Source organism: Cricetulus griseus, chromosome 4 (genome assembly GCF_003668045.3).
Source record: "Cricetulus griseus strain 17A/GY chromosome 4, alternate assembly CriGri-PICRH-1.0, whole genome shotgun sequence".
In the NCBI taxonomy this organism is placed as follows: Eukaryota; Metazoa; Chordata; class Mammalia; order Rodentia; family Cricetidae; genus Cricetulus; species Cricetulus griseus.
This window is the reverse complement of record NC_048597.1, coordinates 147396315-147414070: the sequence shown is the minus strand read 5'-3', so window position 1 is coordinate 147414070 and position 17756 is coordinate 147396315. Positions and strand designations below refer to the sequence as shown.

At 48.8% G+C, this 17756-nt stretch overlaps 1 protein-coding gene across 1 annotated transcript; it reads left to right on the top strand.

Moving 5' to 3' along the window:
- Positions 1–4466: 4466 nt before the first annotated feature.
- On the top strand, positions 4467–11299 carry St3gal4 (ST3 beta-galactoside alpha-2,3-sialyltransferase 4). Its single transcript, NM_001246699.1, has 10 exons — positions 4467–4509; positions 4812–4899; positions 5293–5373; positions 5548–5645; positions 5910–5970; positions 6667–6762; positions 6880–7069; positions 7782–7925; positions 10748–10891; positions 11209–11299. Exons 1-10 carry the CDS (start codon positions 4494–4496, stop codon positions 11293–11295), a joined length of 1005 nt encoding a protein of 334 aa, NP_001233628.1. The 5' UTR covers positions 4467–4493; the 3' UTR covers positions 11296–11299.
- Positions 11300–17756: the final 6457 nt, after the last annotated feature.

The window sequence follows — 17756 nt, the reverse complement described above, 5'->3', positions numbered from 1 at the left end:
TCAGAGGGTCTGAGAGACAGTGATTGGCTTGAACAGGGTATTCTTGAGAGCCTCCCAGATGAGTTCAGCTGCCACCGCCAGGGCTCTCAAGCATGGCTGCCATCCACAGAGGGTGGGTGAGAGGCCTCATAGGGGTCTCTCTGTGTGGTATAGAGGCTTGGCTGAAATGGCAAAGTTAGGGATCCAGTGGCAGAAGAATGTCATCAGGCCCCAAAATGAGAGAATCTGAGACACTGTGGTTGGGGGCTGTAATCCTGAAAGGGCTTATACTCTTGTCAGAGGTGAGGGAGGGTCTTAGACCCTGGACTGAATTGAACACCCAGATACATCACAGTGGGAGAGCATAGCTGAGCCTTAGCTGGTGAAATGCCATATCCCAGGGATCCGAGGAAGTTCAGCACTGAAGAGGTGTCCTGCTACTTGCAACGTTACCCTAGGCTCTGAGAGGGCAGTGGGAGTCATCAAGTCTGGGCCATGTCAGTCCTCTGCCAGGCTGAGTAGTTCAAAGGCTGGAACAGACTTAGCTCCTGGTGTTGGTGAGGCTGGACCTCCATGGTGTGGCATAGAGGACAAGCCTGCACAGGGGCATTCCAGCAGACAGGGCATGGCCTTGCCAGAGGCTGAAGGTCAGGGCAATATTGTGACTGGTGGCCCTCCTCATTGAATTTGAAGCAAGCTCCTGGGGGAGTTGACTTGGGCTGAGCTCTGGAGGGATGGAGCCTCGTGGTCAACTTTCTTTGTCCCTTGTGTGGTGGCTCCTGGTGGCCTCAGGACAGCTGCTAAGGCTTGGGCTTGGAGGGCAGCCTTGTCTGTCGGGAGGACTTGGCTGCCTCTTCTTGGGCACTGAAAACTTTAAAAGCCATTTTCATGAGTTTGGGGACCCTCCTCAGCCTTTAAATTTTTTTTTTTACTAATATCTGGCTCTGACTGAGAAATAAAATAGGTGGCCAGGACTGTGGCTCCCACTGGGAAGGCCGGGTCAAGTCAAGTATACTGAACCATGGTCTCTTGTAGTTGATTTGGAAAAATGGCCGTTTTTTTTGTCAGCTAGCTGTGTAATATCTCAGAGTTTATCAAAAGTAATGACTTTTTCAGAGACCATCATCATACCCTGAAGGAGGCAGCGGACCATGGTTTCCCACCTCTGCTGGCAGTTCTGACCTGTTTGATAGTCCCAGTGTGGTTCTGTAGCTGGCATTGCCATGTCACCCACGGGGACAGAATTGTCCACTAGGTGGGTCTGGTCCAAGTACTGTCTCGTTGCTGCCTGAACTTGACTTTGCTCTTCTGGAGTGAGAGTGGAGGCCTAGATGACATATAGGTCCTGCCGGGTCAAGTCATAGGCTTGGGGCAGATAACAGAAGGCAGGGTTTTGGTGAGAGTGGGTATGAGAAGAGACCAGGGAGTATTTGGCAGGGGTGGGGGTGGGTGAGTACGGGTGTTAGACCAATGTGTAGAAGGGGACCAGGGGGTGGGTTGTGGTGTGGAAGGGTAGGGAGGGACAGTGGACCAAAGGGAGGAGAGGAAGGTGGGTAAGGAGGAGGAGGTTGCTCTGTAGCCTTTGTCCTGGGGGCAGGGAAGGGACGAGGATGGAAGGGGGTAGATGGGAGGAATGTGAGGAATGTTGGCCACTGAATGGCACCTGTGGCCCATAGAAGGGAGGTAGGTAGGCAGGGTTCAGGGGAGTGGGGGAGGAGCTAGTGTATTCAGCAGCATGTTCAGGGCAGAATTTTCAGGGTCCCAGTTCCCTGATAGATAGGAATCTGGAGGCACCATGACCCTAGCCAGCAACACTGGTACTGTGGGACACTGGCTACTGAGGGAAGGGCGGGAGCACAGTATCCAGAAACCGTGGACATATGGGGGTTCTGTTCACTTGTCCCCCTACCTGCAAAAAGTTTCAAGGTCACGGAGGATGGAAAACTCAAAAGTTTCCTCTGGTGGCCATCGCGTCCCATTGTCAAGGGCATTTTGAGGCCAGGCCTTAGTGAACAGAGAAATCAGGTGTTCAGGACATATGGTGTCAGCCCCAATTTAAAAAGATTTTGTAAATGGCAGCCCAAGGGCATTTTGGGATCTGGCTTCGAATTGCAGGTGTCCATTCCACAAGTCTATGCCATGACCCTAAGCCTAGCGCAATGCATCCACTGTGGTAGACTTCAGGTAAAAAAAAAAAAATGTGTGTGTGGGGGGGATGTTCCCTTGTACAGAACGTCGTCTGAAGAAGGGGCCCCATGGAACAAAGGCAGGCCTTTGCTCCAGAAATGGGCCAGGGGCCTGTCACAGCTGTGTTTTCGACAGGACATCCCCAAATTGGAAGAGACACTTTGCCTCTAAGGCAGTGTCTTGGAAAGGACAACCCAGTCAATGCCAGTCTTAGCCTGGCAGAGAGCAGGTATGGGGGAGAAGGGTGTTTCCTACACTGCAGCCCCTGATTGGTGGGGGAAAAACAACCCCTCAGTGGGACCTCCAGATGAAAAATCTCTGCACCCCCTATTAGCCTCAACACCGATGCAGCAATTCAAATCAGACCAAATTAAATCAAATTAGAAAAAGCATAGGTTTAATGTATAAAATTCTCTGGGATGAATTTCCAGCCCCGCAAAGAGGAGATGAAATCAGAAAACTATGTGTCTGTTTTCTGGGGGAGGGAGGAGATTTAAATACCCTGTGGGAGTGGTCTTGAGCATCTCTGGGGAGGAGCCCTGTTTGGCTGACTTTCTGGGATGGGACAGGGTTTGGGGAGAGAAAGACTGGGGAGGGGTATTGAGGTAGACCTTCCACCAGAACATTCCAGATTCTTTGGGTATATGGATGCCAGGGACTGAGGTGGAGCTTCCATCAGAACAAAAGTAAAACAAAAATTAGTCTTTATCTTTCTTTCCTCTTTTTGGAGGGGTGGGGTGGGCATCTTCAGTCCCCTCTAGATGGCTGCTAGTAACCCTACAGGGGAATGAGGAAGTGTCTGGTATGTCTGGGTCTTACCCTATACTCAGTTGTTTGGGTTTCTTGTTTTGTTTTGCTTTTTGTTTGCTTTGTTTTGTTGGGGGGTTTTGTTTGCTTATTTGGTCACGGTTCTTGAACTCATACTGGGATCTGGGAAATGTCTCCTCTTGGGGTCACAGCCTTGACTCCATAATAGGCCTGCTCTCAGAATTATAGATTTGTGATTGTGATAGACAACACTTCCTCCAGATGTTGACCTGCCTCCAAGAAATAATCTAAGATGTTTTGCTTGGCCTCAGGAGAGCACAAAACAGTGATTTCTTTCACAGACATTCATGAGTCATTTGTTCTATAGGTAAAAATGCTTGTCCCAGGATCCATCCAAACTGATGACAGCCCGTGTCTGTGGAATGCATGTATTCAGTGCATGGCTTTGATTTTTCTGTTCCTGACCATTTGAGAAACAGAACAGGATGGAAGGAACATAGGCTGGAAGAAACGGGCACTCAGCATCTATACATCCCCCTATGGCTGTTAAGCCACATAGATTTCTTAGCAGTGTGGTCCTAGAGGACTTGGTCCATAGAGCAATTCACTGCTTTCTGACCTCCTGTATTACTTCACTGGCCTCTGCCCACTGACAAGGGAAGTGACCCTTGACTCCTTGTCAAGCCATACCCTCAGGGCTCCCTGACCCCTCTCCTACTGCACCAGCCTTCCTTCCTGAGTTAACCATGCATCTTAGGGGGTGAGGCCTAGGTACTGCCAGAGTCTAGAAGCTCTGGGAAGAGGGTTTCTTTTTTCTTTTTTTAAAGATTTTATTTATTTATTATGTATACAACATTCTGCTTCCATGTATATCTCCACACAAGAAGAGGGCACAAGATCTCATAATGGATGGTTGTGAGCCACCATGTGGTTGCTGGGAATTGAACTCAGGACCTCTGGAAGAACAGTCAGTGCTGTTAACCTCTGAGCTATCTCTCCAGCCCCGGGAGATGTTTCAAGAGGGTTTCTTGAGGACCTTCAGAGCCCCATTCTCATCTCAGGATCTGTCCCAGTGCATCTGCCTGGCTGAGATTGCTAATGGGGCCAGAGGTAGCAATGGCCCCAGATGGGATGAGCTTCAGCTGGATCAAGTACCAATCAAATCTGGCATAGTTAACTTTTGGGTCAGAAATGGTGGATGTACCTACTTGTCCCCCACACTGAGTCAAAATGCTTCAGCATCACATTGGAGACTGGTGTCAGTAAGTCTGGCATGGGAACTGAAAGAGGGCTGGGACCTCAGTTTCTCTTCCTGTGGCAAGGCTCCACCTAGATCCCTCACACTACCCTCTGAGAGCTGAGGAGAAAGGTCACCTGGGGCTCGCTACCCCACAGAGTGGCTTTATGGAAAGGGTCAGGCAAGGGGTGTGATCTGCTCTAGTGTCTAGGTAGGAGTGCAAGGGGAGCCTAGACTGACACCTGGAACTCCTGCCTTCTAGGTGGCCCGAGGCAGCCGGGATGACACTTCTCCCCAGGAACCCTGCTATCTGCTGAGAAACATGACCAGTAAATCCCGTGAGTGTTGTCCAGGGGCTCCCCCATGCTGGAGGGTTTAGCAGCCATCCTCAGCAGCATCTTGGGACCCCCCTCAGGGAGGGTGGTCCCTCAAACTAAGTCCACTGGGAGCCGTGGACCCTCTCTTCATCCTGACACCAGAAATACTTGGGTCCCAGCCCCTGGCTAGGGGACACGAGAGGGCCAGGGACTGGATCTGCTGTGCTAGGGGTAGAGGAGCCCAGGATGGGCAAAGGAGAAGGTGGCCTGGGGCTGTACCTTCCTGTCTCTGCCTCCAGCGTCTCTGTGCATGTACCTTGCAGGCTGTAAGTTCCTGGCCATGCTGGCTCTGGTCTTTGTCGTCGTCATGGTGTGGTATTCCATCTCCCGAGAAGATAGGTACTTTGAACTGTGAGTATGCTTTCTTTGTGCTTCCATTGCTTCTTGCCAGAGATGGGCTGATACAAAGGCTGGGTGCCTAGCAAAGCAGGAAGCTTTTGAGAACCTTGGCCTGACCTTTCCTCTTCAGCTGCTAGCCCAGGGTCCCTCCATGAGGGTGGGTGGGAGGGGTGCGGGTGGGAATCCAGGTGGTTTCTGAGATCTGCCACAGAGGAAATGTTAGGGCAGAAAGGTTTGTACCCTTCATGGTTTGTGTTCAAAGTGGAACTTGGGTTGAGGAGATGCTATATCTGTACATCCTTCTCCAGTACCATAGGACCTCTGTGCCGTCACTGGGGAGGTGGACCCTGCATGGGATGCTGGCCTCGGGGTTCAGCCTCCTGATGCTTCTCTTTCTCTCTCCAGTTTTTATTTTCCCATCTCAGAGAAGAAAGAGCCATGCTTCCAGGGTGAGGCAGAGAGGCAGGCCTCTAAGATTTTCGGCAAGTAAGCACCTAGTGGTGGGACAGGACATGGGGAGAGCGGGGTTGAGGGGTTTTTGCCTCATCGATAACTGGCTGGAGGGTGGATGAAGCTGGAAGAAGGACAAAGGAGATATAATAGTCAGAGGCCTGGTCTTGTTTAGTCAGATTAATCTCTTTCTCATTCAACCCTGTATAGCCATTCTAGGGAACAGCCCATCTTCCTCCAGCTTAAGGATTATTTCTGGGTAAAGACACCATCTACCTATGAGTTGCCCTTTGGGACCAAAGGGAGTGGTAAGTTATTGCTCAACTCATTGCCTAAGAGCTGCTCTATGAGACCAAAGGAAGTTGTAAAATAATGAGTTGTCCTACCCAAGCAAGTGGGAAATTAATGCCCTGTTCATGGGAGCCACACTGTTGAACCCACCCACGCGTGGGTTCTTTTGCCTAGAACCAGGTACCTATGTCAAGGAGAGAAAATCTGGGGAGTAGAGTGGGAGCAGCCTTTAGAATGACAATGACCATAGTCTTGGTTCCTTCTATTCATTCTTTTTTTAGAAGACCTTCTTCTCCGGGTGTTGGCCATCACTAGCTATTCTATACCTGAGAGCATACAGAGGTAAGGAGGTATTCTTCTCTTTGCCATCTGGGCATCTTCACCTTTCCCTGCTCCAGTGTGAAATCATCTTGTTAGTGTCATGTCAGCCAGCCTTCAATCACTGGTTGACTGTGGCCAAATTTGACCCTCCCTGGCCTGCCTATCTCCAGGAGATATAGGTACTCTAAAACCACAGTATCCTAACCTCAGTATCTAGATGCCAGAGTTGGCAGAAGCTGCTGAAGATATTGCCATGGCAACAGACAAACCTGGGTAACAGGCAAGGGAGCTGTGTCCTAGGGTTTCTCCTCTGCTCCCTCCTCCTCTCTATTCTTGCATTTTATTTTTTTCCTTTGTGTAGCCCAGGATAGGTTTGAATTCTGCACTTTTCTTTTGGTACTTCCTAAGTGTTGAGGTGATAGGTATGTGCCACCTTACCCAGATCTTGTGCTGGGGTTTCTTGTGGCACTCCTGTGTGCGTTCCCTCCTCTCATTATCTCTTTGCCATGCTTGGCTTGTTTGTATTTCACTTTGAGGCCCAGGACTTCAAGGTCAGTAGGATCATTAGCAGGCTAGTTAGTGTGCCTGATTCATGCAGTTTAGGGGCTGAGGAGAACCTAGAAGTGACCTGAGGTGGCCCTCAGGCAGATGCAGAGCAGTGATAGTTCAGCAGAGCAGGGTCCACTTCTGGATTTGACCACTCTTCTTCCATGGCAGCCTCCAGTGTCGTCGTTGTGTTGTGGTGGGGAATGGGCACCGGTTGCGGAACAGTTCACTGGGAAGTATCATCAACAAGTACGATGTGGTCATCAGGTGTGTGACTATCCCTCCTACTTCTTTTTGGGTTCTGGATGTCCCAAACGGCGGGGGGGGGGGGTGCTGCCAAAAGGCCTGACATCTCTAGTAATGGATATTCTTTCCCTGGCCCAGATTGAACAACGCTCCTGTGGCTGGTTATGAGGGAGATGTGGGCTCCAAGACCACCATACGTCTCTTCTACCCTGAGTCGGCCCACTTCGACCCCAAAATAGAAAACAACCCAGACACGCTCTTGGTCCTGGTAGCTTTCAAGGCAATGGACTTCCACTGGATTGAAACCATCTTGAGTGATAAGAAGCGGGTAAATTGGGATAGATGGGTTTCATGTCCCACAGAGTGACTTGTGATGATTCTAAAGAGTTGGTGAACGGACAGGGTGAACCAGGATCTCCACTGCCAGAACCTTGGGCTTCTTGCCAAGAGCATTGTTTTGCAGGGCTGCTAATAAACTGCCCTGCTTTACAGCTCAAGAACCTGTAGGAGTTGGGGTAGCAGCCAGAGGCCCTCGGGGCTGCAAGGTTGCCTACAATAGGAGCACTGGCAGAATGGGTGAGAAACATGGGAACAGGAGAGCTGTCCCACAATTACCTTGGAACAGGCAGCATTTTTGCATTTTTGTGCCTTTCCTGATGGTCCCCACCAAGGTCCTACTCCCTTACTTGGCCATCTGGTTGAAGGCTGAACTGTCTGATCTGGCTTTTTTTTTTGCCCAGTATGTAGACAGCCTAGGCTCAAGCCCCTTCTTGTCTGCATATCTCTGAAACAGGTAGTGGTCAGACCCTGCCCTCTCCACAGAGTATTACCCTTCCTTCCTGATAAGGAGACCCCCCTGATCTCTCCTTTGGTCTCTCATCTCTGGCACAAGTCTTACCTCAATTCTGAGGTACCTGCAAGCCTGAGGTATCAATCTTGACTTGGACCCCATCCTCTGCCTGAAGACTACCAACTGGGTTAGAGTTGAGAAACAGGTCTTTACCTATTTTCATCTCTCCCTTCTGACCCTGCCCCCATAGGTACGAAAAGGTTTCTGGAAACAGCCTCCCCTGATCTGGGATGTCAACCCCAAACAGATTCGGATTCTCAACCCCTTCTTTATGGAGATTGCAGCAGAAAAGCTCCTGAGCCTGCCCATACAGCAGTCACGAAAGATCAAGCAGGTGACGAGAAGCTGGTGACAGTGAGACCAAGCTAGGAGGAGACTGGGGTCATGGGTGGAAAGTGAAGAGTAGCTCTTGAGAAGGAAGAATGATTGTGGGTGCAGCTTGCACTTGACCTTTGAAGATAAGTTTCCTAGTGTGCCACCTGGATGGACAGTGTGTACTTTGGGGAATTGGGGCACCCTGAAAATAGGAGTGAGAGATCTAGATGTGACTTAGGTGCTCGTCTTTTAGATGCTTTGGCAGGTTCTGGTCAGAACTTGTAAACTGGGAGCTGCCGGCATACTCCCTGGCCCCATCTTTGAGATCAGCTTGAGTCAATGCCAAGTTACTGTTAGACTCTTAGCCTGCAATCTTATCTTGGAACATACTGATCTGATGGAGTGAATGGAGACTAAACTTCAACGGTCTCTGTTGAGTGTCATGGCTATGGTGAACCAACTTAGGGAGCTGTAGGAGTTTTATGAGTCACAGCTTTGATTTCAGCACTCTGTCCTGGTAGTCTTCGGCTGGCAGGGTTTACCCCATATTGTGGTTTTACAGACAGTTTTTCCACGTGATTTAAACTTTCTCGTGGGGGCACAGGAGACAGCAGAAGAAGGTTACCAGCAGGCATTGGCAGGACTCTTGGCTGTTCCACTTGCTGTGGTTATCAGGCAGATCTAGTACTAGGAGATTTCTATTGCTTATCTGCGTGGTGGGGATAGTATTTGTGCTGACCTCTTAAGTACATGGTAGGACTTAAGAAGATAAAGTTGGAGCACAGTGACTGCTCTATCAGTATTTACCCCTTGCTGTTTGGTTAGTTTTCTTGAGACAGGCTAGCCTCAAACCCAAGGTAATTCTCTCAAGTGCTGGGTTTACAAGTATGAGCCACTATCCCCAGATAATATTAGCCAAATTTTAAATAAATGGTTATTCTTGACTATCTTATGTTATGTCAACATCATGTGTTATATGCCTGCAGTGTGACTGCCCCGTGGTGAGCCTGAGCCCACATGCTTGCTTTATAAGCTGTGCCCCTTGCTCTAAAGAGATACTGTGTGGCAGAGTAGATGCTTCGAAGCAGTTCTAGATTTCCTGCTTGGACGAATGGGCAATTGTGCTATACTGATTGAATACAGAGAACACCAGGAGAAGGCCAGTGTGATGACTGTAGTAAGGAGCAGAGCTGGTGAGGAAGTGATAGCTATGTGACCCTGAAGGATCCCAAACTGGGTGAGAGAAACAGGGTGGTTAAAGTGGCAGGGGTGGCCAAATAGAGTAATAGATGCCTGTAATCCCAGCACTTGAGAGGTAGAGGTAGGATTTCAAAGTTAGTCTCAGCTACACAGTAAGTTCAAAGTCAGCCAAGGCTACATGAGATCTTGTCTTAAAAGAGAGCAAGGGTGAAAAAAAAGGCTTACCAGGAAGCAATCCGGGGATAAAATTGAAAGAGATGCTAGGAGAAAATTGGCTTTAAGAGGACTTATGGAATCCTGGAAGTGACTCTCGGGGTGAATGGGCAGGTGAGATGTTCTATAAAGCTAACCATTGGAGCTTAGCAGGGCAAGATTTCTGAAGTTTGAATATTAGGTCGCCCATTGCTGTGGATAAATTGGGGGCGAAGGGAATGGGATCCTCAAAGCAGGTGGGCAGGCAGGCAAGGTATCTTTGACCCTGCTTCACAGAGGGGGTATATTATCCCATGAAAGATCATACAACCATGAGTGTTGAACTGTCAGATTCCAGGAGGAGGGCAGATCCCTCTTCCCCTTTGAACAAATTATTTATATTTGCAAGCTCCAGTTTCCTCATTTATAAAATGAGGCTAATAATAATATCTGTGCATATGTGTTTGGAAGGAGAGTGAAGGGGGTGGTGTATTATACTGTGTTCACACTCTACATGGTGCCTGACACATACTAAGTACTTAAGCAACAGATGGGATTATGGTGATTTCACTATTGTCATCATGACTGCCACGATCCTCCCTGGAGACCCAGATCTATGGAGTTGTATTCTGTTGTATGCTGCTGTGTCAGCCAGACTTTTATCCCTGATAGCAGCAATTTACAAATGGAAAGATACTTTGCTCATGGTCTCAGAGATTTTAGTCAGTCATGGTAGGGAGGACACGGTGGAACTGAGCACTCACATGGGGAAGCAGGTCCCTTACCTGTGGGATGGTGCCACCCACCTTTAAGGGGGGTCTTCACTCTTTAGATAATTACTGTCCTTCACAGACACCCCTAGAAATGTACTACAGTAATTTCCTAGGTATGTCTCAATCTAACCAAGTTGGCAAGATAACCATAGTAGCCACTAGACATATAACAATTTAAATTTAAACTTAGGAGCTGAGGAGGTGGCTTAGCAGTTCAGGACACTCACTGCTTGGGCAGAGGACCTGGGCTTAGTTATATGCACCCACTTTGGGCAGTTTACCACCACCTATAACTCTAGTTCCAGGGGGCCCAATGCCGTCTTCCAGCCCATAGAGGCTCTGCAAGCTCATGGTGCACACAACTCAATCAGGCACATACACATAAAAAATAACAAATAGTTACATCTCCAGATTTACAACTTAATAATCAGGGGTGCAGAGCAGTGGTAGAACACTTACCTAGAATACACAGGCCCAGGTTCTAGCTCCTGCACGGCAAAAAGTTTAGAATTTCAGAGTAGCTTCCTGGGCTGTACTCAGGTGCTCAGTTGCTTAGCCGTTGCCCTGTAAAGGATATTTCCATGGCAGAGCGCACTGAGCCTGAGTGTATGTGAGGTGGGTGGTGGAGGAGGAGGGGATTGGGCTCTTTCAAATGCCCTCCTACTCTGTCCCTCAGAAGCCAACCACAGGTCTGCTAGCCATCACCTTGGCCCTACACCTCTGTGACTTAGTGCACATCGCTGGCTTCGGGTACCCAGAGGCCTACAACAAGAAGCAGACCATCCACTACTATGAACAGATCACGCTTAAGTCTATGGCGGTAAGCAGCCCTTGCTTGGGAGCCCAGTGTACTAGGTGGGCTAGGATGTTGGGTGAGGAGGAGGATGTTGGGGGGGGTATGTTGGGTCACAGTGTGGGTCAGGATATGGTCATTCAGTGTCAGAAGTGGGACGTGGGCATCTGGACACCCCAGCTGGCATCCTCTGCATTTGCTATATGATTTCTGTCTCCCTTCTGAGAGCCCACTTAAGGCAGAAAACTCCAAGAAGTGTGGGGCCAGGGAGTGGGGGAGGGGACCTTCTGAAGACAGAGAGGTACCTGGGAGCCCCTCACTTACTTCCTTGGTTGTCTCTACAGGGGTCAGGGCACAATGTCTCCCAAGAGGCCCTAGCCATCAAGCGGATGCTAGAGATGGGAGCTGTGAAGAACCTCACGTACTTCTGACTTGGATGAGAATTGTAACACGCCAGTTCCCTACTTAGCCATCTGAGTGGCCCCTGTCTATGGCGTTGGGATGCCTGGTGCCAGTACAACCCACTTGAACTTACCCTCATTGGGGAGGGTGTTCTGGGAGTGGCCAGGTCTCAGGAGAGGCTATGCCCCTGGCTACTCTGGTGGAGTCCAAATCCAGATAGGTGGACACACTGAGGCTACAGGAGCCTGGCCAAGGTAGGGGGACTTGCTGCTATGGCATCCCCTCTCTGCCAGCGCAAAGAGATTTCATTTGTTTTGGGGGGTTCTTTGTTTGGTTTTGGTTTTTTTGTTTTGTTTTGAGACAGGGTCTGACTGTGTAGCCCTGACTTATCTGGAACTCACTATATAGACCAGGCTGGCCTTGAGCTCACAGAGATCCACGCCTCTGCCTCCCAAGTGTTGGGATTAAAGGTGTGTACAACATGCCTGGCCCCAGCAACAAGAGATTATTTAACACTCTATTTAATTAAGAGATAGAAAAATACAGTGGGCTGGTCCCCTGGCATTCACAAAAGGGACACAATACCGTGTTCTGCCCACTTTTTAATAAAATTGGCCTGTGAAGGCCCCGAACTAGAGCTGGCCTCCCAGGAGGATGGAGACATCAAGAGTGGGAGGGTGTCCTCCAGAGAGAGGTTGCTACTTCCCAGCAGGCATGGGAAGGGCATTGACAAGGGGGCTCCATCTAGAAGGGGCCTCACCTGCAAAAGAGGTTATAAAAGATCATTAAAATATTTTTTCCTAAAATGGAAGCACTTGTGAGGCTTTGTGTCTTTTCAAGTTGGGGGAAATATTGCTGGGAGTGTGATCCTGCACAGACCTGAGATTATAGTAGGACACAGTCATTTCAGCAAAGAATTTTTATTGAGGTGGTACCCAGGTGAGCATGACTACCCTGGCAGAGTATATGAGCAACCAGTGCCAAGATCAGCCCTCTCTTCAGTCGTCTGGCCTGGCATCTTGCATCCAAAGGGACTAAGGCAGGGAGGACAGGTGAAGGGTACCAGATGGAAGTGGCAGTACCCTTCCCGTCATCCTTCCTCTAGGCTGGGAATCGAATGTTTTAAGGACAGGGTGGGGTTAGACAGAGAAAGCTATTTCTCCTCTCAAATTAAGTGGGAGTCATAAAATAGAGCTGGTGGAAGGCCCTGTGAGTGCAACAGTATGGTTTGCCAAGATTGGAGTGGGCAGGGCTGGAGGACAGCACTGGAGGGATTTGGCAAGTCCTGTCAGCTAGTCACTGGTCCAGGGAATGAGACTGTTTCTTTCCCAGGTCCCTTGAATCTTCAGTCCTGTCATTTGCCTGGCTCTCTGGCCTTTATTCTCCACCTTCCAGTCCCTGCTCTACTGCCAGCTGGGCCTACTGCCACCCCCACAGCTGTTCCTTTACATCTGGAGCCAGGAGGGAGTGTTGGAACTGCCCCTCAGGGACTGGAACTCACAGCTGTGTTCCTGGCTTTCTCAGAAAGATCTGCAGTCTTGAAGTTTCCAGACAAGCCAACCCTGGGTGGGATAGATACAGAGGGGCAGTGGCTTGGGAGGAAATGAAGAGGATGACACCACACTGGAACAGTACTGAAAACAGCCAGCCTCATCCAACAGAACACTCCTGAGGAACAGCTCAAGTGGAGCTGTGTGTGGTCCGAGGGGACTCTGAAAAGCAGTTGGATCCTAGTGTCTGAAGCCCCCTCATTTCTCTACCTATTGGGACAAACTGTTTTAGATGCTTTGTCCTGGGAAAACTTTGTAGGGGATCGAGAGTGCCTCTAGGGCATCTCAGCTTTGCTTATCCCAAAAAGGGAGTGTCCTTTCTCCATCCAAGGCCTTTGAAAGTGACTGTCTGCACATATGATCCAGCTGCCCTGGACTGAGGCCACTGCCTGATACTGAACGTGCCTCAACTTGAGCCAGAAGCCGACACACTGGGTCACGCTGCCCCTCCCAACTCCACAAGTTCACATACATGGGGGAGTTTATAATCTTTGGTTGACAGCGAGACCCTCACGATCACATACACAGCAAAGTGTGTATCTGGGCATCCACCCAGACCATTCTTAGCTGGGGGTGGGAACGGGCCTAGCTCTCTCTAAACTCTGCAAGCTGAGGCAATACCCTTGCAGGGTCAGGCCTGGGAGTGGAGCTTTGATGTGGAGTTGTTGGATGGGGTTCCTTGGTGTTCTGGGAAGGAAGTTTTCAACCCAACTTATGTGAATGGATTGTCTGCCAGCCTGCCTGGTACTGATTAAACCATGCCCTGAAAAGGCAGCAGGAGGGGAAAGAAAGAACTGGATGGGGGGAGGGGGGACGACGACACAACTGAGTTTACATCAGGTTGCGCTGGGTAACTCCTGCCAATTCGCTTCCGGCTTCAATCCTGATTCTGGCCCTTCTTAAAGTCAGAGGATGCATCCACTTATCCGTTACCTGGGGTGACTGAAAAAATGGAGATTCCTGCGTTTCACAAGGCTGAGTTTGAGGCTCGGAGTCAAATTCTAACAAGCATCCAGATCCAGTCTAGACTCTAGGAGATCTCATGGGCCTCTTTTCCACCCTCCCGTCTGGTTTGCAATAAAACCCATCCTAATCCCCGGTGCCCTTGAGCGGTGTTAAATTAGGCGCACGCGCAGCTTCCGCCCCAGGCGGGTGGGGGTGGGGGCTTGACTTCGCTGTCTGCCTAACCGTTGTCCGTGGCTGGGCGGGGCGATCGGGCTAAGTTTCTCCCGCCAGCCACTCTCCGACCTTTTGCGTGACTCCGCCCAAGTCCCCTGCATCGGACTGAGCCCTGGATCTCCGGGTTCTCTCGGAGTCGGGGGTATAATCGCTGCTCCTAACTCTGCCGTGCCCCACGAGGCCTGAGAGAACAGACCTACTGCCTACTGCCGGGGAGCAAAAGATGTCTTCAACCACTGCGTTAGATTCTACAAACCAAGTCCTCCTTCTCGGGGGGGGAGGCGGGGACTGAGGTCCTAGAAACAAAGGGAGGGCCTCCCATGTTGAGACGACTGTCCTGGGTGGCACAAAGTATGGATCTTTCATAAAACATCATGTTTTAATTTCAAAGTGTTGCTTTGTATGTGTGTGTGTGTGTGTTTAATTTGTTTTAAACCTGTCCGTGAATGGTATGTGCACATGAGGTCAGAAACGTTGGACACTCGCCCGCCCCCCCCCCCCCCCCCCCAGTTGACGTTGCAGGCGGTTGTGAGCTGCCCATTGTAGATCCTTGGGAACCGAATTCTGGTCGTCTGGCCCTGCATGCTCTTTACCGCTGAGCCATCTTTTCAGCCCCTCCAGTTGAGGTTTTTGATTTACATGTTCAGAGAACATAAGTATATATTCAATTGCTTTCCTCCTGAGACTGTCTAGTCTACAAAAAGTTTTTGAGCTTGGAAACAATACTGTCTGCGAGACAGTTAAGTGTAGTGTGCACACAAAAACAGCCCCTCCCTGCTGTGCCATTTAATTAGCCGAAGAAACCTCTGTTTCTCCATCTGGAAAACACCGATTACCCATGCCCGTCTTACAATGAAATCCTAAGGATCTAATGGGAACGTGATTGTAAAGACATTGTGTGGACCCTCAAGTGTACGGAACCAGTGAGCTGGATTTGTGGGACCAGTTTCTTGCCCCAATGCTGAGTTAACCCACTTGGTAAGGAAAGTCTGTCTTGAATCATACCCACACCCACCATGTCAGTAAAAGGACAGAAACAAAGGTTTTGCATAATCAGTGGACCTGAGTTCAAGCCCCCTGTCTAGTAGTGGTTTTCAAGTTACAGTTTGACACCTCTAGGGATTCTTGGAGAAAGTTTGGAGGGTGAAGCCACTCAGTGTTAGTGGTGTGTGAAATGTAACAGTTGCTTCCTAAATATGGTGAGAAGCACAACTCCACAGTTGATATGTTCTCCTCTAACCCTTCTGATGACTTGGTAATCTTAATTATAGCTACAGAAAATGATGTGGTAGTTCAAAATCACCTCAGTTCTGTACAGGCTGTGTTTTAGGAAATTAGATCTGTGTGCAGATGGCCCTCAATTACTGAGGATTCCACCGTGTGATCAAGATGTACTCAGTGGAATTTTGATCTTCCTAGCTAATGATATGTGGAAGAATGTTCTCTTGATACCGTGCTGGAACAGTGACCCACAGCACAAAGAACTATTCGTGTGGTCACAGCGGGGGAACCCACGCTGCTCTACTCTGGGCTGTATTTTGGCTAGGTGGATTATTGCCTTTTTTTTTTTTTTTCTCCCTTGAGGCAGGGCTTTGCTGTGTATCCTAATTTGGTACTCACTGTGTAACCCAGGTTGACCAGGTCAGAGCAATACTCCTTACCTCTTCAGTGCTAGGATTACAAATTTTGTCACCACACTTAGCTTAAATGCATATTTATAGTATTTATCATGAACAAAGAAGTGTATCAGAATATAATCCCATTATACATCCAGGAGAGAGAGAGAGAGAGAGAGAGAGAGAGAGAGAGAGAGAGAGAGAGAGAGAGAGTGTGTGTCTGTGTGTCTGTGTATACTCCATCGAACTTCAGTGAGTTCAAGGCCAGCTTAGTCCAGTTTCAGGACAGCCAGGACTGTTACACAGAGAAACCCTATATGGAAAAACAAGACAAAACAAATCAAAAAAAAAAAAAAAAAGAAGAAGAAAGAAAGAAAGAAAAGAAGGAAGGAAGGAAGGAAGGAAGGAAAGTAGGGACAAATGGCTATCTGTGGTGTCCATTAGCATACCAAAGTGCATGCTGGTCTGCAGAAATAAACTGACCAGAGATGATGGTGTGCACATTTTTAATCCCAGCACTTGGGAGGTAGATCTCTGTGAGTTCAAGGCCAGCCTAGTCTAAAGAGAAATTCCAGGACAGTTAGGGCAACAAAGAGAAACCATGTCTGAAAACAAACAAAACAACATAAGGTAGAGGGGTAGGGAGGGTATAATTCAGTTGTAGAGTGTTTGCCTGGCACACACAAAGATCTGGGTTAGATTCTCAATACTACATAAATAGAATGTGGTCAACCCACATCTGCAATCCTAGCACTTGTGAAGCAGTGGCATGATGATCCAAAGTTCAAGCCTGGGTACATAGCCAGATTGAGGCCAACTAAGCCTGGGTTACATGAGACTCTGTTTCAAAAAGGAAAGGAACTGAAAAAACAAGATGGGAAATGATCTTGAGGCTCAATTGATGGCTAATTTGAGAGGAGCCCAGATGCCTGGTAGGCTCAGCTTCTTAGAAGGACAGCAGTAAGAGCAGCTAGTGTTTGATAGAAGGGTTGGGGAAACTTGAACTCTGGGAGGCAGGTGTTACTGCTTGCTTAGATCAGATGGAGAGGGCTAACAGTATAAAGTTCACAGAAGCATGCCTTCATGCCTTCCCCTCTAGGAAGGATGGGGAGGATGGAGAGGATGAAGCTGGGCGGAGTTGGGCAGAGAGAGTGAGAAGAGACCCAGATATCAAAATACCCCTTAAGTATGAAAGTTGCAGTTACTGAACTAGGCTGTTCCAGAACCATCTGTGATTCAGATACTTCCTAAGACACCATTTACATCTACCATGAACTTTCTCAAAGTGAGTCTCTCTCTCTCTCTCTCTCTCTCTCTCTCTCTCTCTCTCTCTCTCTCTCTCTGAGTTTCTCTCTTTGTTAAGCATCAAACTTCTCTATCTGAGGATGTGAGGTCCGAGAGTAGAAGTTGAAGTCTGACAGTGACTTGGGCTCTGCCTTCCTCTGTGGATTCCCTGTACTGATGTAGCCCTTTTGTGATAGTCGAGCCAGAGAAACTTTTTTAATTAAGTTACCTGAAAATCCTGTAGTCACTCTCAGTGGCATCACTATGTCTATACTTGCCTCTTTTCAGTATTTCTCCCAAGTTCAGCACCCATTTAGTGTCAAGAGTGCAATTTCTTAGTGCCCAGGCAACAAAGCCCCGGTCCTTCAATTGCCATGCAAAAGTGGTGAAGGTGGTATCTTTAACTTAGTCCCCTTGATATCCCTTTTGCCTAATTGGCAGTGACTCTTGGGGGATGAATCCCTTCCTAAATTCAGATTCCTATGTAGACTAATATTTTCCTCTTGCTTAACTGGGGATAAATTCCACAGGATTCACGTTCTCCAGATGAAGTTGTGGCTTCCAGACTTCATTTTCTAATCTTTTTGGGTGTTAATTCTTTAGACTCACCATCCTCCCCCAACCCACACCACACAATTATAATAAAAGAGCGTTCTTCAAATGTCCTCATTTCATTCCAAAATACAAGGAATCCTTGTATTCCCCATAAGGTTTAGGAGCAGGCAAAAGATACCAGTGATTGTCTGGTGTTCCCCAGTCAGGGAGCTCAAGGGATCCTCTTGATAGGGGTTTAGGATGTCCCTGCCCTGTGGGTGGCTTGACTGTCTTGAAGAAGAGCACTGGGAACATGGAGTGGCAGGT

Bases quoted from the DNA above. Each gene is read 5' to 3' on its own strand.
- St3gal4 (NM_001246699.1), top strand. The intron at 4,900-5,292 runs GTGAGTATGCTT...TTCTCTCTCCAG, and splicing joins GAAGATAGGTACTTTGAACT to TTTTTATTTTCCCATCTCAG. The intron at 10,892-11,208 runs GTAAGCAGCCCT...TTGTCTCTACAG, and splicing joins TCACGCTTAAGTCTATGGCG to GGGTCAGGGCACAATGTCTC.